The 22,152-nt window shown below is 38.1% G+C and overlaps 1 protein-coding gene and 1 pseudogene across 17 annotated transcripts in view; one reads left to right on the top strand and one right to left on the bottom strand.

Annotated features, from left to right (window-relative positions):
- The window catches only part of PPP1R12B (protein phosphatase 1 regulatory subunit 12B), a 241,733-nt gene that overhangs the window by 167,179 nt on the left and 52,402 nt on the right, over positions 1-22,152 (top strand). Inside the window, exon 21 of one of the 17 annotated variants that reach the window (XR_008649674.2) lies at positions 1,517-1,604. The exons of 13 other annotated variants lie outside the window; for them this stretch is intronic. Coding sequence is in view for 2 of the 4 variants with exons in the window: in XM_063613253.1 (XP_063469323.1) it covers positions 1,517-1,579 (63 nt within the window). In the remaining 2 variants the exon portion in view is untranslated. Of the gene's footprint in view, positions 1-1,516; positions 7,740-12,334; positions 12,359-12,712; positions 22,027-22,152 lie in introns of those variants that run through there. 3 more of the 17 variants (XM_063613255.1, XM_063613253.1, XM_063613257.1) reach the window with 3 other exon arrangements.
- On the bottom strand, positions 9,189-9,306 carry LOC129459076 (uncharacterized; annotated as a pseudogene).

Genomic DNA, 22,152 nt, shown 5'->3' with positions numbered 1-22,152 from the left:
ATATGATTACAACCATAAGGGTGTAGCAGGCCCAGGTAAAGAGACCAGGGAGAAAGTGAGCAAAGTGTTAGCAGTGGTTGTATTTCTGTGAGGAGACTAAATGTGACTTTTTTTCTGCTTTTCTTTATTTCCCAAATTTTCTTTAATGAGGCCTTGTTATTTGTGTAATTTTTTTCCCCCTTAAATGCTTTGGTAACACACTTACAAAAAGTTTGCATGAAAGTGAAGACTGCTCAGTGGCTATTTCATGAACTGAGTGGGAATTTTGTCAGAGAACTTTATCCCTCTCTTTTGACTGATTGGCTATTTCAGCTGTGGTGGAAGTATGCAATAGTGGATAGAAATCCGCTGGACAACCACCCTTAATATAGTCTGTCTATACATATATAGCAGTGTCAATGCAATACACTGTGCCTCACAAATAGCAATGTAGATGATAAGATGCTTTTTGTTGTTTTTTTAGAAAACAGTATGTCTTTAGTATGTTATTTGAAGACTCGGGATTATGGCTAGCTGTGTGCCAACTTTCCATCTTTCAGACCTATAAAGTCTGAATCATTTGGTTTTTTACTGCATTGTGGTGAAATTAAACAATTCACATAAATTTTTATTGTGGCTGATAGTCCAGGCTCTAGGAAGCTCTGAAATTTAATCCTGAGTTTTCCTTGCCACTTCAACCCAATTTAAATTTTTTTTTTCTTTTTGTTTTGAGACAGGGTCTTACTCTGTCACCCGGGCTGGAGTGCAGTTGTGTGATCTTGGCTCACTGCAATCTCTGCCTCTAGAGTTCAAGCGATTCTCATGCCTCCACCTCCTGAGTAGCTGGAAGTATAGGTGTTCACCACTACACCCAGCTAATTTTTTTTTTTTTTTTTGTATTTTTAGTAAAGATGGGGTTTTGCTTATGTTGGCCAGGCCGACCTCAAGCTCTTGGCCTCAAGTGATCTGCCCGCCTCTACCTCCCAAAGTGCTGGGATTACAGGCGTGAACCACTGTGCCTGGCCTCAATTTAAAAATTCTTAATCCACTCTTAACTTCCATTTAGTGGAACTCCAATTTTATCCTTTCTTTTCTCATTGTCTTCCCTACATTTCTGTTCACGTGAAATTTCTAATTGTACAGACTTTGCAGTGTGCGGAGTCAAATCTCTCATATCCTGTAACTTTGCTGCATGCTCCTTAGTTTTTTCTTTATCTACACTTATATCTGGTCAGTTTGATACATTATTTTCTTTTTTGGTCTTCTCAGCTATTAGAAACAGACATGTTTGTAGAAAAGAACTCTTACCATTTGTTGTGTCTGGGACTTGTGTGGAGGGTTTTTGTTTTGGTCTGGGTTGGTTTGCTTTTTCTATTTAAAACTTAGATTGTGTGTACACCCACACAGAAACTTCAACCAGCTACCAGGCTGTTCCTTTGTAGAGTGGTGATCAAACAAAAATATGCATCTAGTGATTCTTTCATTTGATTTGAAGACTGATTTCAGAAATACATGATTTTCTTCTTTTACCTGGCAGGTTATTACTGAGCAAGCTGAAGAATGGAGGACTCAGACTACTTATAAAGTACCAAACTGTTAAGGTCACAGAAAATTATTTCTGGAAGGTACATTAGCGGTTGTTCTAGCCCAACTCTCTTATTTTACAGATGGAAAACCTGGGGCCCAAAAGAGGGCCTGGCTTAGCCTAAGCTGTACAATGACTTAGTGGTAGAAAATGAACTAGAACATTTCTGAATTCCCAGTCCAGCATTCTTTCCACTAAGCTGATGGCTGTCTTCCAGGTGCAGGAGTGCAGGTTGGTGCTTATTACAGGACTCTGCTGGCTGCAGTGGCTCTTCCTGGTGCTGTGGAAAGTACCCTCTTCTTTGCTCCATCTGATTCTATTTATGGGAAGCAGTGATGGAGTTTGTACGTAAGATTTACAGTAAAGTCTGCTGCTGTCCCAAGTTTCTTAACCTTTTAAAAGTCATCTTCCTTCCATTTCTGATTTCCTAGTACATCTATTATTTATTTCAATGTAAACAAATTCCAAATAATGGAAATTTGTCTCTACTACAGCTTATTCAAGTTTGAACTTTTGGTATATATGCTAATGTTTACAGACTGGTGAGGTCAGGAAAATTGAACTGCTGTTATTTCAAAAGTGAAAGCTACTCTAGGACTTCTAGGTCAGTGTGGCAGAGTGAATGCTCCTGAATCTTAATTGCTCTCATTCAAAAACAGAGAAATTATGCATAAATATTTTTAAAGGTTTTTAAAAATACATAGTTATTCTTAAAAATAAGAAAGAAAAGTCTCTTTGGGCCGGTAATAGAAAAGCTACTGTGATGGCAGGGGATCGGGGGGTGCTATAAATGGATATGGGCAATTGGGACCAGGTTTTTTTGCAATGATCCTGTCTGTGCATGAACCCAGGACCCAAGAGCACAATACAAATAGGAGTTGGGTTAGTCTAACTTATCCCAGCAGTGTCACAGCCAGGAATACGCTGCTTGTTCCTGACCAGAAGTAAAGAAGAATTGGCAGTCACAAGCAAGCACAGGAAACCACTCAAGATAGAACTTGGACCCAAAATACTTTTGGGCTAAAAATTCAGAACTGGGCTACCTAGGAGGAAAGAAGGCCCAGAGCTACCAACTTAAGGTCTGGTTCAAGGTTGGCACATTATCAGATTTAAGCTGAGGCAACTTAAAACTGCCCTATAGATACAGGTACTTACAGTTTTTAGTTATCATAAAAATTGAGCCCCCAAAACATTACAAAGAACCTAGTAAAACCTAAGATCATGAAAAAGCAGTCAAGAGAACCCAACAAATGAGAGAATTTATACTTGAGAAAAAAAGAACAATCTGAAGAGAGTTTAAAAATAAGTTAAAATTCTCAATATATATACAGAAGAAATTAGATTTTACAGAATGAAGAACAGATAATGAAACGAGAAAGCTGTGAGAAAGAAGCATTTAGACATCTTGAAGTGAAAAATATATTGAAATGTAAAAATACAATATTGAAGTAAAAGAACAGTTAGACTGCACATACTTTCTATAACTTAAGAGAAAATTAGAGAATTAGGAAATAGAACTGAGAAAATCTATCAGAATGCAGTTTAGAGAGAGTTAGAAGAAAATGAAAGAGAAATATGGACATGAAAGATGACCTGAGGAGCTCTAACATACATCTGCTAGGAGTTGCAAAGGAGAAAAAAGAATGAATAAAAAAATGGCAATAATAATAACAATAACTGCAGCTAAGAATTTTTTCAGAAATGAAGCTGAGTCTTCAAAATAGAAAATGCTGCCATGTGTAACACAGGATAGATAAATCCACAACTACATACATGATAATAAAATTGTAGGAAATTAATGATAAAGAGAAAATCTGAAATTCTGAGTACAAGTATAACCATTCTGAATAATGGAATGGTAGTCAAATTGGCAGTAGGCTTTGGCAACAGTAGATACCAGAAAACTGACTAGTATCTTCAAAGTGCTATAGAAAAATAACTATGAGCTTACAGTTTCATACAGTGGTTTATATACAGAGTGGGAGCAAAATAAACGCATCTTCAGATACACAAAGCTAAGTTTTCAACTCACAAACTCTTGGTGATAAAAGAACTAAAGGATGTTCTTCAGCAAAGAGAAAAATAAATGCAGAAAGAAGTGGAATACAAAAGCAAAGAGTGTTAAAATATGAGATAAAGCTAATATGCTTCAAAAGCTAGAACTAAATCTTAGCAATAATAATATGCTATTAAAGATGTAAATGTGTGCTAAAGTCCTTGTTTTGAGTAGAAAAGATACAGATTAATTTTATAGGCTTTTAAAAAATATATATTTAAATAAGTATGTTAAATATAAGAGTATCCAGTACAGTAATAGAAATATAGAAATAGAAGGTACAAGTCCTTAATCAGTAGGGTAAAGAGAAAAGATAGGTAATATTTTAAATGCTTTCATTCCATTCAATAGAGGGCAGGAAAGAAGATAAAAAGAAACAAAGGAAAAACATGGAAATAGGAAATACAAAATAAAATATGTAAGTAATCATAATATAAATTAATCTACAAAGCCAGAGAGATACTCAGATTATCCTTCCATATGCTGTTTTCAAAGTAACACTGAAAGATAAAAAAATACAAGTATAGGACAGGAAAAATTTTCTCTTGGTTACCACCAAGTGAAAGCTGGCAACATAAACATCATTTGAAACATGAACATGTTTTTGCTTAAAAACATCAAATGACAGAAATATATGTCTCACTTATAAATAGGGAACAATCCACGAAGATGATATATAAAATGACTCTAGATACTGAAAATATACTCTCAAAATACATAAAACAAAACCGACAGAATTACCAAGAAATAGCATATCCACAGTCAGTGTTGCAGATTTTAACACACCTCTCTTAGAAACCAGTATATCAAACAGTCAAAAATACTCAAGAACATAAAGGATTTGAACAACGTAATTAACCAGCTTAATCTAACAGATATATAGCACACGTAGGGCATGTGTATTGTGACCATGCTAAATGAAAAATCAACATTCACTCATTCATTCAACAAATACTTATTTGTCCAATATTTGCCAGCTATTGTTCGAGGCTCTTGGAATCCTTTAGTCAACAATATAGACAATGATCCTGACCCGTTGAAGTATACATTCTAGCAGGGAGTAAGATGAAAAGGCAGACAATAAACAACAAACATAATAAAGTATACAATATGTTAGACACTGATGCAATTTGGAAAAAAAAAAACAGAAAGGAGAATTGAATAAAGAGGATTGGATGGAGAAAGCACAGGTTGTAATATAAACAGTGGGTCTGAGTAAATCTTATTGACAGGTTGGGATTTGAAAAAGCTGAAGGAGTTAGCCACAAAGATATCTGAAGGAAGAACATTTCTTCAGATGTAGTGTAGTGAGGTCCTCTAGGAAGAGGGTACAGCTAGAGCAAAGGCCATATGGTGGGAAAGTACTGACACATGAAATAAATGACAGATGAGAGTAGCAAGAAAGAGAATCAGATCATCTGAATGTAGAGCGTCATAGGCCTTTGTCATTTACTATGCACAAAATGAGGCGCCATTGCAGGATTTTGAGTGGAGGAGTGATGTGATCTGACTTAAGTTTTTTGTTTTTGTTTTTGTTTTTGTTTTGAGACGGAGTCTCGCTTTTTCACCCAGGCTGGAGTGCAGTGGCGCGATCTCGGCTCACTGCAAGCTCCGCCTCCTGGGTTCACGCCATTCTCCTGCCTCAGCATCTCCGAGTAGCTGGGACTACAGGCGCCCGCCACCACGCCCGGCTAATTTTTTGTATTTTTAGTAGAGACGGGGTTTCACCGTGGTCTCGATCTCCTGACCTCGTGATCCGCCCGCCTCGGCCTTCCAAAGTGCTGGGATTACAAGCGTGAGCCACCGCGCCCGGCCTTAAGTTGTTTTTTTTGTTTGTTTTTTTTTTTTTGAGACGGAGTCTTGCTCTGTTGCCCAGAATGGAGTGCATTGGTGCCGTCTCGGCTCACTGCAAGCTCCACCTCCCAGGTTCAAGCGATTGTCCTGCCTCAGCTTCCTGAGTAGCTAGGATTACAGGTGCATGCCACCACACCCAGCTAATTTTTGTATTTTTAGTAGAGATGGGGTTTCACCATGTTGGTCAGGCTCAAACTCCTGACCTTGTGATCTGCCTGCCTCGGCCTCCCAAAGTGCTGGGATTACAGATGTGAGCTACCATGCCCGGCCGATCTGACTTAAGTTTTAAAAGAATCATTCAAGCTGCTGTGTTGAGATTAGACTTCAGACAAAGGTAGCAGCTGAGCAGCTATTTCAGTAATCCAGGCAAGAAATGATGATAGGGGCTTGGATCACATGGTAGCAATAGAGTTGTTGAAAGTTGGTAAGATTCTGGATATATTTGAAGGTAGAGCCAACATTTCCTGGAAGGGCTTGTGGGATGTGACAGAAAGAGGGAGGAATTTTAGATGATTCCAAGGTTTTTGACCTAAGCAACTGATAGGATAGAGTTGCCATCAACTGACATGGGGGAGGCTACAAATGAAGCAGGTTGGGGAAGAAAACTAGGAAGCCAATCTTATTTATTTATTTATTTAATTTTTTATTTCCATAGATTTTGGGGGAAAAGGTAATCTTTGCTTATATGAATAAGTTCTTTAGTGTGATTTCTGAGATTTTGGTGCACCCATCATCCAAGCGGTGTACACTGTACCCAGTGTGTAGTCTTTTATCCCTTACCCCCCTCTCATGCTTTCCCCTGAGTCCCCAAAGTCCATTGTATCATTCTTACACCTTTTCATCCTCATAGCTTAGCTCCCTCTTATGAGTGAGAACATACAATGTTTGGTTTTCAGTTCCTGAGTTACTTTACTTAGAATAATGGTCTCCAATTCCATCCAAGTCACTGCAAATGCCACTATTTCATTCCTTTTTATGGCTGAGTAGTATTCCATGGTGTATATATATATATATACCACAATTTCTTTATCCACTCATTGATTGATGGGCATTTGGGCTGGTTCCAAATTTTTGCAGTTGCAGATTGTGCTGCTGTAAACATGCATGTGCAAGTATTTTTTTCGTATAATGACTTCTTAGGAATCCAATTTTATTTTTTTATTTTTTGGACAGAGTCTCGCTCTGTCACCCAGGTTGGAGTGCAGTGGCACAATCTTGGCTCACTGCAACCTCTGCCTCCTGGGTTCAAGTGATTCTCCTGCCTCAGCCTCCCGAGTAGCTGGGATTACAGGTGTCCGCCACCACACCCGGCTAATTTTTGTATTTTTAATAGAGTTGGGGTTTCACCATGTTAGCCAGGCTGGTCTAGAACTCCTGACCTCAAGTGATCCGCCCACCTTGGCTTCCCAAAGTGCTGGGATTACAGGTGTGAGCCACCACACGCGGCCAGAACCCAGTTTTAGATATGTTGGTTTGAGATATCTGTTAGATTTCCAACTGGAAATTTTGGCAGTTTGGTTATACAGATCTGCCAAAATGCTGTGGAGTATTTAGATGACATTTAAAAGCAATGAGACTGTATCAGATAACAGAAAGAAAATATAGAAAAGGGAAGAGGGCCCAAGAAGTATCTGGTGTTCTTTCCAGTGTGAGTGAAAAAAAAATGTATCAAGAAAGAGGTAGTTGTCAACAGTGTTAAATGTTGCTGATAGGGTCATACAAGATGAAGACTAAGAACTGACCATTGATTTTGATAACATCATGACCTTGATAAGAGTGGTTTTGTTCGAATAGTGGGACAGAAAGCCTGACTGAAGTAATTTTAAGCCACATTGAGAAGAGAGGAATTGGAAACATTGAGAAAAGCTATTTTTTTTTTTTAGAGATAAATTTTTCAAGAAGGGGGGTTGGCAAGGAAATGGAGTGGCAGCTTTTGGGGAGAGTCAAGAAAAGGATGTTTTTTGTTTTGAGATGGAGTCTTGCTCTGTTGCCCAGGCTGGAGTGGTGCAATGGTGCAATCTTGGCCTACTGCAGCCTCCGCCTCCCAGTTTCAAGTGATTCTCCTGCCTCAGCCCCCCGAGTAGCTAGGATTACAGGTGCCCACCACCACACCTGGCTAATATTTTGTAGTTTTAGTAGAGACAGGCTTTCGCCATGTTGACCAGGCTAGTCTCAAACTCCTGGCCTCAGGTGATCCTCCCACCTCGGCCTCCCAGAGTGCTGGGATCACAGGCGTGAGCTACCACACCCAGCCAGAAAAGGGTGTTTTTTGTTTTTTTTTTTAATATATATCTACTTTTATTATACTTTAGGGTTTTAGGGTACATGTGCGCAATGTGCAGGTTTGTTACATATGTATCCATGTGCCATGTTGATTTCCTGCACCCATTAACTCATCATTTAGCATTAGGTGTTTTTTAAGCTACGTGTTTGCTTGTGAGAATGATCCCAATGGAGAACAACAACAACAACAACAAAAAGATGATGTGGGAAGAAGAATGGAGAACTGCTGTAATGAGGTCCTTGAGTAGGGTCTAGGGTACAAGTTGAAGGATTTGACTTCAAATAGAAGCATGTTAGGTTCATCAATGGTAACAAGTGAGAAGATGGTAAATGGTGGTTAAATGTGGTAATAGTTTGTGGAAGTTCTTTTCTGATTGCTTCAATTTTCTTAGTGAAATAGAAAGCAAGACCAGCAGCCAAGAAAGAACGTGAGGAAGGAAGTGTTGGGTGTTTGAGTTAAAAGGGAAAGAGGTAAAGTATTTATCTAGGAAAGTAAATGGACTAGGGAAGTATCTGTGTGTGCATTAGAGTCCACTAAAGGTTCAAAGTAATGAATTTAAATTGAGACCAATGAGCATGGTTGTATGTTTTTTTACAGCCACATTTAGTTGCACAGGTGCAGGTGTGGAGTAGGCAGAAAATTGGATTTAAACAAGGTTGTAGTTTTGCCAAGCACTATGAAGGGAGAGAGGGGAGAATGATGATAATAATGATAAATCATGGAATGTAAGTTCGATAAAGAGGAGAGTGAAGGGACATCAAGAGCGTGAGAGGCAGTGGAGATTCCATGAGGTTGAACAATAGTTCAGGATCACCCTAGTAGAAAGAATAAGCTGGAAAGATAGGATGTGGAGATACAGAATTGAGATTGTGGAGGGGTTATAGTTTTTTTGTAATGGCAACAAAAAGTTAGCTGGAGAAGAAAAGAATACTTCTGAAAAGTATAAACTTCCTTGTAGATACTGCATGGGTAAGGAGGTAATTATAATGAGAATTACAAAATATTTAGAGCTGAACAACAATGAAATTACTTCACATTAGATCTTGTAGAGTAGCTAAAGAGAGAAAACTATAACCTTAAATACATGTTTAAGGTTAAAAAATTAGAAAAAGTGAAAATAAATGAGCTAAGCTTTCAACTCAAGAAGTTGAAAACAGAGTAAGCCCAAAGTAAGTAGAAGGAATGAAATAAAATAAAGATAAAAGCAGAAATTAATGAACAGAAAACAGAATAGCAGTAGAAATAGTGTTAATACCAGAAGCTGATTCTTTGAAAAGATAGAAAATTCAATAAGCCTTTTTATTTTCCAATGTCCACCTTGACTGCAGTGTTCTAGGACTTCTCAAAGGCATCTTACATGCTAGTCTGGGGCCTGGGATGCAAACAAAAACAGATCAGAGGCAGTTATTTTGGCAACAATAGGGAGAGGGAAAAGTCTTCAAGGTCCCTTAAAGCAACACATACAACAACTGAGCTGCATACATAACCAGGGAATCTACTTTTTCCAGCTACTGCACACTGAGCCCCATCAGGGAGGGTAAAATGCAGTAAACCTTTGACAAGCTGATCTAGAGAAAAACTATAGGTGTAAACAAATAGTATTAGAAAGAGAAATAGGGACAAAATTAAGATAAACATATTTAAAATATAAGATTGTTTTGAGCAACTTTATGACAATAAGCTTGAAAACTTAGTTTAAGTGGACACTCTTCTAGGAACATATAAAATATCAAAATGACTTAGGAAGAAATGGCAAAACAAAGAAGTCCAGTAACGTTTAAAGAAATTTAGTCATACTTCACCACCACCTCCCCAACCTCCTGCTAAAGATACCAAGCCTAGAGTAATTTGGGTGATGAATTTTATCAAACTGTCAAGGAACAAGTATAATAATACTTGTCTTACATAAACTGTTTCAGAGAATAAAAAGAAGGAAGCCAGAATCTACACTAGATTGGTTTGCCTCCAACTTGTTTAGTAACAACAAAAAGAGGCTAAGAACTGAGGCAAAGAAAAACCAAAATAAAGTCTGAATACTTCCCACAAACAGCACTAGAAAAAGACATTTGAATATACCTAGGTGGTACAGGTTTTAAGGATTGGACCTTTGACTTTGTGCTCATCCTTCTGTGTGGACCAGCTTTGCTCTTTGATTCCAGTTATTTTAATTCCAGTTGTAATGATGGGTTTTGGACACTCTTAGTCTGTATTATGACCAACAGCATGTATCCGTAAGATAGCTGGGTCACTAATAGTCTGTGGCATGGAAAAAATTTTGTTTTGTTTTAATATGGTGCTAACTAAGCATATAGAGATTGACTCTGTAACTTTAACTCCAGTAAAACACTGTTATCAACACCCAAATTGACCAGCCTAGTTAGTAACATCATATGCAGTATCATACAAACTAGGTAGAACCATGCCTGGGACACTCATCTGTTAGCTCTTACATGCCTTTGTGCTCAAAGAGAACAATTTGTGGTTGTTGTATGCCAGTCAACTCAGTCATCATGGAGCTTAGTTGTTTACTGTATTGCATGCTAAGCAGTAGACTCTAGGAATCTAATAAATTTGATTCTCACATTGGCCCTGTTTGCCACAAACATTGCCATGCCTCAAGAACCTCACAAGTTGTGGTTCTTAGAACAGTGCATATGTAGTTCTCATACTCTGCAACAGTGTTTGCCTCAGCATAATTGTGTTTATGTGGAATTGCATTGGCATTGCAATGTGAGAATGACAGAGTTGACAGGATCACTAACGTGTACCCTGGGAATTGTTTCCCTCATCCCCATAGCTGGCTGAAGAAACTTTATTTCTGAGTTATTATGTATGGACTGAAAGTTTTTTTTTTTCTTTTTCTTTTTCTTTTTTTTTTTACATATATGCACAGATTTTTTTTTTTTTTTTTGAGCTGGAGTCTCGCTCTGTTGCCCAGGCTGCAGTGCAGTGGCGCAATCTCGGCTCACTGCAAGCTCCGCCTCCTGGGTTCACGCCATTCTCCTGCCTCAGCCTCTCCGAGTAGCTGGGACTGCAGGCGCCTGCCACCACGCCCGGCTAATTTTTTTTTGTATTTTTAGTAGAGACAGGGTTTCACCGTGGTTTCACCGTGGTCTCTATCTTCTGACCTCGTGATCCGCCCGCCTTGGCCTCCCAAAGTGCTGGGATTACAAGCGTGAGCCACCGCGCCCGGCCTGCACAGATTGTTTTTTTACCTACAATGAGCAAAAATAATCTGGACAAAAAAATAATGCTCTCCCTGCTTTTTCTTTCAACTGTATACATATATTTGAAATCTTAGGCATAGGGAAAAGCTTTTATGTCATCTTCAGAGCTACAGCCGTATTTTTTAGCTAGAACCAAATCTTAAATCTCTCCTGACAGAACCCTAATGAAGGGGACAAGGTGATCTCCAGTGGAAATGTGAAAGGCATAAAAAGGAAAAGTTAGATATCTGGAGGATTCAGATGACACAAAGAAAATTAAGTTGAGGATAAAGGAAATGAGAGGATAAACCTAGTAGTACAATGGCATCTTTCATCTTCAACTATTTTAAAGTATTTTTACCTGAGAACATGAAGATAAAGTGTATACAGATGGCACATAGACAACTAATAAATGAATAAACATTTACATTGCATATGTCAGAAGTATCTGCAAAGCAAAAAGGGTGCATGCCAGTTCATTGTTGATCAGGAAGAGTCTTTCATATACTCTTCCAGGATCTATGTTATTATTGAAAAAAAAAAAAAAAGTTAAGTTTGGGAGTATTTTTAGTAAACCCAGATGAACAGAGCAGTCTTTATTTCTGGATCAACTGCAAATTCACAACTATGAAGACTAGTTGAAATATTTAAATTTCTAGATGAATCATACATAGATCGCTTTTCGTAGGGCCTTTTCCGTAAAACTCTGCGGTTAACTAAAAGTGGGAAATAATTATTTTTCTTAACACCTGATGGACCATTCAGCCTCATTTATAGGCTTTAAAGAAGACTAACAAAATATTTTTAAAAATCAAGTTGATGACAATTTAAAAACTTACGTAGAATTTCTGAACCTTCTTTAAGTTATAGGTTACATTTTCAAGAAACTGATCGTTATCAAACTTGTGATCTTAAATTTAAGTGTGTTGCTACCAAGCAGTAATATGTTTTGCCTGGCATACAGATTATAAGCACAACTTAACTATCACAGATATCTTTGAGAACTAAATGGATTTATTTATTTTAAAAGTTATTCTAAAATTAATTCCGTACCTTTCTCCTCCGTACCTTTCTCCTTAAGTTTTTAAAACTACTTTCTTGACATATAATTTCTGTACAACTGCACATATTTCAATTGTAATATCTGATGAATTTGAGGAAACTATCTCTCTAATTCTCCCTAACTCTTAACTGTACTAAATATTTATAGTCTTAACAAGAATTTCAGATAAATCATATGCTTTAAAGCTACTTATTCAGTGTTTGACACTATATTGAGCCCTTTTGCTACTTTTAAGCTAATCAAAAAAGATATAATATACCCTGTTAGTGCTTCTGATCAGTTCAAGCATTTTTTTTTTCTCATCAAGGTGCTGTGAGCATTTGGCAGGGTAATTCTTCACTATGTGGGTCTGTTTCCAGAATAGCAAGCATTCAGCATCCCCGAGCCTGGCATTTGAAATGCCAATAGCACTCTCCAATCATTGTGACAATCAGTGTCCCCACATATTTTCAAAAGCTCTTGTGGTAAGTGTTGCCCCTTCCCCTCCCCGTGACAAACCTGCCCCTTATACCTTTACTGATGTTTCTAGCCTATGTGGCCTACAAAAAAAGTGTGAAGGGGGAAAAGCTATGTTGTTCACATTAAAAAGAGATAGGTTTTCATTTCTGCTTTTTGTAAGCCATTGCTAAAGTTTAATTGCAAAATATTAAACTCATGAACCAATTCTAGGACAGGTTTGCAGAATGATTTTCTTAAAGGACCTTTATAATCTCTTACCCTTAAATGAGTTTCTGAGACTTAACATTTGTAACACTAGGGCATGATTATTTAAATATATGGGAGCAAGATTGGGAACATTTTGTCAGCTAGTAAAGTTATTGTGAGCTCCATGCTGTGCAACTTATATATCGTGTCTTGCTTTGCCTCTCTGTTGCTGCCTTGTACTCCAAAATAGCACCATCTCTTCTCCCTACTCCCAGCAACCCACTAGAGTATGCATAAGCCATTAGTGGATATATTTTGTTGGTCTGATTTTTAGCTTTTTTGCTTGTTCACAAAGAACACGTGTCAAAGGCCCTTTATTACACTGAAAGAATTGCGTGACTTTTCTCTGTTCTGCATTTTCTTACATGTGGAATTAAGGCTGACTCTTTACTCTAAAATGATTCATTTTGTGGTAAAGTCCCTAATATGTATCCCTCACTCAGGAGCATCTGTGCAGGAGTCAACATTAAATGTGAGTTATCATTATTAATCTTCTCCATCACCCCCAAAAGGGGAGGATTTTCACATCATATAAATTAAAACAGGATTGAGATGGAAAAATCAAAAGAGAAGAAGAAGAAGTGACAAAGAACCTCCTATTTTCTTTAGAACTTCTTATTTCCTGCCCCCAAGTAATATTTTTGGCCCTTCTAAGTACCCAGTAATAAAACGTCACTATAAAAGCATAGAATAGTAAATGAAGCTGTTACGAATTCTAGACTATCTTCTGACTTGGCTGTGTGCTGTTGATGGTCTCCTTTAAAAACAAATTGTTTAGTATGAGATCAAAAATTATTTATATAAAAATACATGGACGAGTAGGGTTTGATATTAATTTTAACAGTATGGAGATCTTTGTAGTGATACAAATTTTGAGATTTCCTGTAATCTCTTTGAAGACATGAATCATGTCTTACAGTACTTTGTGTATCCCTATCCCTAATAGTACCTTGCATAGAATAAGAACTTAATAGTTGTTAGTTGATGGAAGAAAAGTATCAGTTGAAAATTTAAAAAAAATATTTTCTTTGGATCTTATATTCATAAATGGACTGAAAATGACTGCCCTGTTCCAAAAGGAGGAACAGAGATCTTAAACTATACTTCTTGACTGGTAATACTTGACTCATCACCTTCTTACCTAAATCTGAACTAAAATACTATATATTGTACCTACTCAGAAATTTATAAACTAACCTACCAAAAAATTGATTTGAGGAAGAGGCAGAGACATTTTTGAAAAACTAGGTAATGTCCACCCAACTGTTGATCTCCTTTGGGCCTTAAAGGACCTTGTGGTTTTGTTACCAGAAAAGGAGTCCGATCTGGACCCCAAGAAAGCGTTCTTAGATCTCACGCAAGAAAGAATTCAGGGCAAGTCCATAGAGTAAAGTTAAAGCAAGTTTATTTAGAAAGCAAAGGAATAAAAGAATGACTACTCCATAGAAAGAGCAGCCCCAAGGGCTGCTGGTTTTATGGTTACTTCCTAATTATGTGCTAAACAAGGGGTGGATTATTCATGAATTTTCCAGGAAAGAGGTGGGCAATTTCCAGAACTGAGGGTTCCTCCCCTTTTTAGACCATATAGGGCAACTTCCTGATGTTGCCATGACATTTGTAAACTGTCATGTCACTGGTGGGAGTGTCTCTTTGCATACTGATGTTTTATAATTAGTGTATAATGAGTCATGAGGACAACCAGAGGTCACTCTCGTCGCCATCTTGGTTTTGTTGGGTTTTGGCTGGCTTCTTTATCACAGCCTGTTTTATCAGCAAGGTCTTTGTGACTTGTATCTTGTGCTGACCTCCTGTTTCATCCTGTGACTGAGAATGCCTTAACCTCTTGGGAATGCAGCCCAGTAGGTCTCAGCCTTATTTACCCAGCCCCTATTCAAGATAGAGTGCCTCTGGTTCAAACACCTTTGACAAAAACATACCTATACCTTAATCTACTATGTCTAATGCATTCCAACATTTGCTATTCTGTTTATTCACTTTTTATTGATCAGGTTGTGACCACTAAATTGATTCATAACCTAATAATGAGTCTCATTGTACCTTCAGCCCAGGTGACTGCCTGTTTCCATTAGCAAACCCAATTCTTTGGTGAACATATAATCTTAGAGTCCTCTGTAAAGAGAGACTATCTTTCAAAAGTTGTCAGGAATTAAAGAAGAAAGTCACTTCCTTGTGCCCCTTTCTCACTGTAGTGAGATGAAAAAACTCTGTTTTTTTTTAAACACTGTTAAACTTACAGAAATATTTCAAGAATAAAGAATTGCTGTATACCCTTTACCTAGAGATCACATTCACTTTTATTTTTTTTTTTTTTTGAGCTGGAGTTTCACTCATGTTGCCCAGGCTGGAGTGCAATGGCGCAGTCTTGGCTCACCACAACCTCTGCTTCCCGGGTTCAAACGATTCTCCTGCCTCAGCCTCCCAAGTAGCTGGGATTACAGGCATGCGCCACCACGCCCGGCTAATTTTGTATTTTTAGTAGATACGGGGTTTCTCCACGTTGGTCAGGCTGGTCTCGAACTCCTGACCTCAGGTGATCTGCCGGCCTCAGCCTCCCAAAGTGCTGGGATTACAGGTGTGACACATTCACATTTTTACCAGTTGTCCTAATAAAGTCCATGGGAGCAGAAAGATCCAATCCAGAATCACTATACCCAATTTTTGTGTATCTTTAGTTAGACTTGACTTATATGACCTTGGTTTTTTTTGGGTTTTTTGTTTGTTTTGTTTTTTGTTGTTGTTGCTTAGGCTGAAGTGCAGTAGTGTGATCTTAGCTCACTGCATCCTCTGCCTCTTGTGCTCCGAGGATCCTCCCACCTCAGCATCTTGAGTAGCTGGGACTACAGGTGGGTACCACCATGCCTTGCTAATTTTGGGTTTTTTTGTTTTGTTTTGTTTTGTTGGTAGAGACGGGGTTTTGTGACATTGCCCAGGCTAATCTTGAACCCCTGGGCTCAAGAGATTTGCTCTCCTTAGCCTCCCAAAGTGCTGAGGTTACGGGCATCAGCCATCACGCCTGGCCGACCTTGATATTTTTGAAGATGGCAGGCCAGTCATATATGTCCCTCAGTTTAGGTTTTTCCATTGTTTTCTCATGATTAGGCCCAGTTTATGCATTTTTGGCCACAATGACATAGAAGTGACATAGAAGAGTAGTCTTCTCATTTCATGCTGTCAGTTTGTCATGTTACTAGTGGTCTTGTCTTTGATGACTGGATTGAGATGATGTCTGCCAGGTTTCTCCATGGTAAAGTTAGTTTTTCCTCCTTTGTGATTAGTAAATGTTGTCTGATGTGGTACTTTGAGATTATGTAAACTGCAATTTCTCCTCTACTTTTACCCACTACATTGAACATCCATTAATACTTCTTTCTTGGATTGATTTTACAGTCATGGTTGCCAAATGGTAATTTTTCTAACTTCATTACTCCTTCTACATTTATTAGTAGGCATTCTATTGTAAGCAAGAAGCTTTTCTCCTCCCATTTATTTTTTTCATTCATTTATTTATATCAATGTCTACTCATGGGTTCCTAGTCAGTGGGTTATAATTCATTGCTTTCATTATTTATTTTGATGCTCTTATTATCCCAGGTTTGGCTTTTTAAGCAGGCTTCTGTGTCCTTATGTCATATCATTTAAGTGTTGTTTGAGGACTTTCTCACCTTCTAGCACAAGAGATCAGGCTCATTTTCTTTCCTTACCCCAGCTCTGGAATTAGCCATTTCTCCAGGGAGCCCTGTTCCTCTTAGTAGAAAATGGCATTTAGAAACAATGATCTGGGCACTAGGTATGCTAAATGCTTCTGGAGTGTTGCTCTTCCCAGGCCTCTTTCAGTGGACAGAGCTAGGAAAGACATACATATGGACGCATTTGCTTACATATACACGTACATTTACATCTTTATTTCTTTATCTATCTATATTGAAAATCATGAGTTCATACCAACATGGGGTTCTTTCTAGCTTTCCCTTTTTTTTTTTTTTTGTATTTATGTCTGCCTTCTCTAACAATGAGAAACCTAGTTGCCATTTTCAATATGTTTACTTATTTGCTCAATCCCTTGTGTAAAGCCAATCCCCTAACTAGACCCAAGTAGACCAGGCTACTACCTCACCACTGTACCCTCCTCTTATTGCCAGGGCTTTGCCTTATAAGAAATAAGGAAAGTTGGGAAGAGGGAAGGAAGAAGATAGGTAGAGATAAGTTTTTTCTTAAAGCATTTGAAAAGGAGATTCTGTCATCTTTTTCAGTAACCTTTTACATAATCACAAGGAAAATAAGTGCATAGAATATAAAAACTGATATTTAAGCTCTTTGAGTCAGATTTTCATTTAGATTCTTGCATATATTTTATAAATGCATGTGCATGTTAACCAAGTATTTTTTTGTGATAATGACCATGTATTGAACATGACCACATGGTAGGCACTGTGATGGATGATTTTGTGTATGTGTGTGTGTGTGTGTGTGTGTGTGTGTGTGTGTATCCTAAACCATATAACAACTCTGTAAATAAGCATCCTTACCACTATTTTGGGTGATGAACCAAATAAGATTCAATGAGGCTGAAGAACTTGATCATATCCGTCAGTTAAGCAGGGGTTAGAATTTCAACCCAGGATATCTGACCTCAAATACACACCCTTCCCAAACCATGTGTACAGCACCATGGTATATTGCTAGCATTGGAAATCATCACTGGGGAGCATTTTATCAAACATCACCCTTAAACCATGCCATTTAGGTTTTTTAAATTTAAAAAAATAAAAAGAGGACAAAGTAGAAATTACTCAACTGGTTCATTAATTTCTTCCTTTACTAACTTTTGGGAGAGTTGAGTCAATGAGAGTCGATGATTAGTATTCACATCATGAGACATTTTATTGGCTTATTCACACATTAGATATGTCCCATCTCAAAAACAAACATATGCAGTTCCTCTATTTGATAGTTCTTATATTTGTTGGAAACTCTGTTGAGCCGACTACCTGGTGCTCTTAATTCCGTTATAACAACGCCCTAAAGTTTATAGACTTTTTTCTTCCCTCTTTTTTACCTACAAGAAATAAAATAGATGAACTCAACATCCTATCCTGCTTATCTGGAAGCAGTTATTTTCTAAACAAGTGGCTGTTTGCAAAGCTCATCCTGTAGAAGTCTGTGGTCAAGAATATTTCCATTATGTTCTTATTTTTACAGGGGAATTAATTTCTTTTCAGTCAGAAAGGAACAATAAATGCTTGTTGGCTGGGTTGAAAAAAATCAAATCTACAAAAAGACAAGTGAAGAAAGAAAGAGCTTACATTCAACTTTCTGGAGAATTTATCTCTGTTTCTCTGTATATCTGATGTGTTCCTGCAAGTGTCTTAAATACCCAGAATTTTACTGAAGGATTTGAATTGGTAGATCTTTTCAGACCTGTTTTTACTTTACTTTAATCAACCAAAGTTTATTCTTCAGGCAGTTGTGTTTTGCTCCCCTTTTACTGGCTGTGTGTCTTTGGCCAAGACACTTAACCTTTCAGAACTTCACTTTCTTCATCTGTAAGATAGTAATATGGTCACGAGTCCCTTAACGACAGGGAAACATTCTAAGAAATGAGTTGTTAGGCAATTTCGTCCCTGAGCAAACATCAGAGAGTGAATTTAACACAAACCTAGATGATACAGCCTACTACACACCTAGGTTATATGGTATAGCCTATTGTTCCTAGGATACAAAGCTGTACAGCATGTTACTATATTGAATATTGTAGAGCTGGAACATGGTAAGTATTTGTGTGTCTAAACATAGAAAAGGTATTGTAAAAATACTGGGTAAAAGATTAAAAATGATATACCTGTATAGGGCACTTACCATGAATGCACCTTACAGGACTAGAAGTTGCTTTGGGTGAGTCAGTGAGCAAGTGGTGAGTGAAGGCCTAGGACATTACCATACACTACTATAGACTATTAACACTGTACACTTAGGCTACACTAAAGTTATAAAAAAGTTTTTTCTTTCTTCAATAATAACTTTAGCTTACTATAATTTTTTTACTTTATACATTTTTAAAATTTAACGTTTTGACCCTTTTGCAGTAATACTTAGCTTAAAACACAAAAACATACAGCTGTACAAAAATATTTCTTTATATTCTTAATCTATAAGCTTTTATCTGTTTTTTTTTTTTTTTAACTTTAAAACTTTCTTGTTAAAAACTAAGAGACACCCACATTAGCTTAGGCCTACACAGGGTCAGAATCATCAGTATCACTGTCTTTCACTTCCACATCTTATCCCATTGGAAGGTCTTCCTTCATGGAGCTATCACTTCCTATCATAACAATGCCTTCTTCGGAATATCTCCTGAAGAACCTGCCTGAGGCAATTTTACAGTTAACTTTTTTATATATAAGTAGAAGGAGAAGTACACTCTAAAATAATGATTAAAAATATAGTATAGTAAATACCAGGTTAGGCCAGGCATGGTGGCTCACGCCTGTAATCCCAGCACTTTGGGAGGCCGAGACGAGCGGATCACGAGGTCAGGAGATGGAGACCATCCTGGCTAACATGGTGAAACCCCGTCTTTACTAAAAATACAAAAAGAGGAAATTAACCAGGCATGGTGGTGGGCGCTTGTAGTCCCAGCTACTCGGGAGTTTGAGGCAAGAGAATGGTGTGAACCTGGGAGGCGGAGCTTGCAGTGAGCCAAGATCGTGCCACTGCACTCCAGCCTGGGCGACAGACTGAGACCCCGTCTCAAAAAAAAAAAAAAGTAAATACCAGGTGATAAGAATTTTTCAGTTCCATTATAGTCTTATGCGACCACCATTGTATGTGTGGTTTGTTGACAGAAACATCAGTTATGCAGGGCATGACTGTGCAGTGGCATACTTTTCAGTGTGGTTGAGAGGATCAGGTGAGATAATATATGTTAAAACACTTTATAAAATATAAAAGAGTTTGTCATTGTTACTAATTCCTAGAAGTGGACATAAGATAGAAGTAAAAAGAGACAAAGAGGCCAGTTTGGAGTAAAAGAAGTTTACATTCCCTCTCTTAATTGCCAGTGAATATGAAATCACTGTATGAATCTTACAGAAACAGGTCAGGAAACTGTGTCTGATAAAGTTGTTCTTGCCATGCCTTTAAGGAATAATGTAAACCGGTGACTTTCATTCAACATATCAAAAAAGTGTCACTAAGCTTTCCCTAGCCAGTCATGCTACCAAGCATGGGAATGTTAGTATTTAGGTTTACATCAGTATTTCTTTAAGTGAAAAGATCTAATGGAGACTCACCTTACCAGATGAGATTAGCTATATAAGCTATATCCATAATATACATCATATAAGATCTGAATTCTCAAGATAATTGGCCTTTTTTTTTTTTTTTTTTTTTTGAGACAGTTTTGTTCTTGTTGCCCAGGCTAGAGTGCAATGAATGGCATGATCTCGGCTTACTGCAACCTCTGCCTCACTGTTTCAAGTGATTCTCCTGCCTCAGTCTTCTGTGTAGTAGCTGGGACTACAGGTGCCCCCGACAACGCCTGGCTAATTTTTTGTATTTTTAGTAGAGACAGCGTTTTACCATGTTGGTCAGGCTGGTCTCGAACTCCTGACCTCATGTGATCCACCCACCTCGGCCTCCCAAAGTGCTGGGATTACAGGCGTGAGCCACAGCACCTGGCAACAGTTGGCCTTTGAGACACAGTGTATTCTGGTTTATGATAGAATTTATCAGTCTTCTTAAGGAAGACTGAATAATTTCCAGGACCCCTAATAAAGGGGTTCTGATTCATTCTCAATCTAAAAGAATGAGTTTGTAAAACTCTTTTCAACCTGTATTCCTCAGACCAACTTCCAAGTAGCTGATCACTTCCCTTGATTTAATTTCACAAAATTAATCATAGGAATAAAGAAGTTGTCAAGGCAATTAGAGGGAAAAGAATAGCATGTTGAGAAAGTTTGAAGTGAAAAGTATAAATTTCATGTGGAAAAAGGGAAAGCAGGATAGAGTTTCCAAGAGTCCAGACAAAAGAGGGTTGTTACTTTGGGGATAAACCCATTGGCTTAGAAAACATTTGGCCTAGAAATTTTGGTTAGTGTAGTGGTAACAACAGAGTGCAAAAGATTAAATTTTAGATGTTTCTTCCAGGTCAAATCCAAAATCCTTCAACACTATGCAAATAAATTCCTCTCTTTTTAATTTCATTTTCCCTGTACTACTGACTCCTGTAGCCTTGCAATTGCACTACTGTCTGTTTTCTCTCTTCATTTCTGACCCTTCTTTCTTTTCTCTCACCTTAATACCACTTTCCATTGTCATTTTCCCGATTGTGGCATCTTAGGAAACTCTGGTAAGCTTTATACTTACAGATCCAGCCAGTAAGGTCTGTAATGGACAGATAACTTTCTTTGCAGTGAGCCAGAGCTTCAGTTTGCTTCCTCATGGTGCAACAGGAGTGGCATCTCATTAAAATTGAACATTAAGGGCCTGAAGGTGCTTTGACTAATTTTACTGTCTAGGCGTTGTTACTTAAGAGATCTAGAAGTTGAAAAATCCCCCTTCTCATAGTATTCAGAGCAATCAGCCTTAGAGACTGCTGCCTACTCTGAGGCAGGGGACACTGGAAGGTTGGTGAGGTTTGCCCCTGAGCATGCCCCCAAAGAGCCTCCCTTTATTCCTAGAAGCTGGCAGGCTTTCTTTTCCTCCTACAAGTGGCAACCCGAATTCTGAGTTGAAAGTGAATCTTTGCCCTTGGCTCCTCTCCAGCATTCCTCACTGAGCGAATAGGGATTTGGAATGTCAGAAAATAGAAGAGGGGTGGGGAAAAGATATGTGTATGACTGTGAGTGTTTATATGTAAAAGCAGCTTCGTCTGGGAGGACTTAGGGAAACTTGACTTCCTCAGACTGTTTCCTTCTTATAAACTCTTGGTTCCTTATTTATCGTTTTTTCATTTTTGTTTTTTAAGTTGTTTGACCTGATTTTATCATAGTAGTTCCAAATGCCTTACAGCCCAGTGGAGTCAAGCTAAGGAAAGACAGCATGATTTCCACAGGATTTGTATTTCTTCCCTCTGGATAAAGTGATAGTAGTTGTTCCCAGACTCGCTGCCGGCAGGATCCAAGGTCGTCTTTCCTCCGGGATTTAATCTGGTGTCATCAGGAACCTAGACTCAGGTTTTATTGGAGAGCAAGCCTCAATAAGAAGTGTCCTTTGAGGAGAATCAAGGACTCAATCTAGGCATAAAAGGTGTTGCTCAGCACAATACCCTCTACGGTAAGCTACCAGTCCTGAGAACCTGTCGTCGAAACTGAATTGAAAATATTGATGGAACTCAGACTCTGTGTAACTGGGGACTGGTTCAGAGCTCAAGACTATAATTTACAGGGCTGCTTTTATCCT

The sequence above is a fragment of the Symphalangus syndactylus genome, chromosome 19, assembly GCF_028878055.3.
Source record: "Symphalangus syndactylus isolate Jambi chromosome 19, NHGRI_mSymSyn1-v2.1_pri, whole genome shotgun sequence".
Lineage (NCBI taxonomy): Eukaryota > Metazoa > Chordata > Mammalia > Primates > Hylobatidae > Symphalangus > Symphalangus syndactylus.
This window is presented reverse-complemented; position numbering and strand designations above follow the sequence as displayed.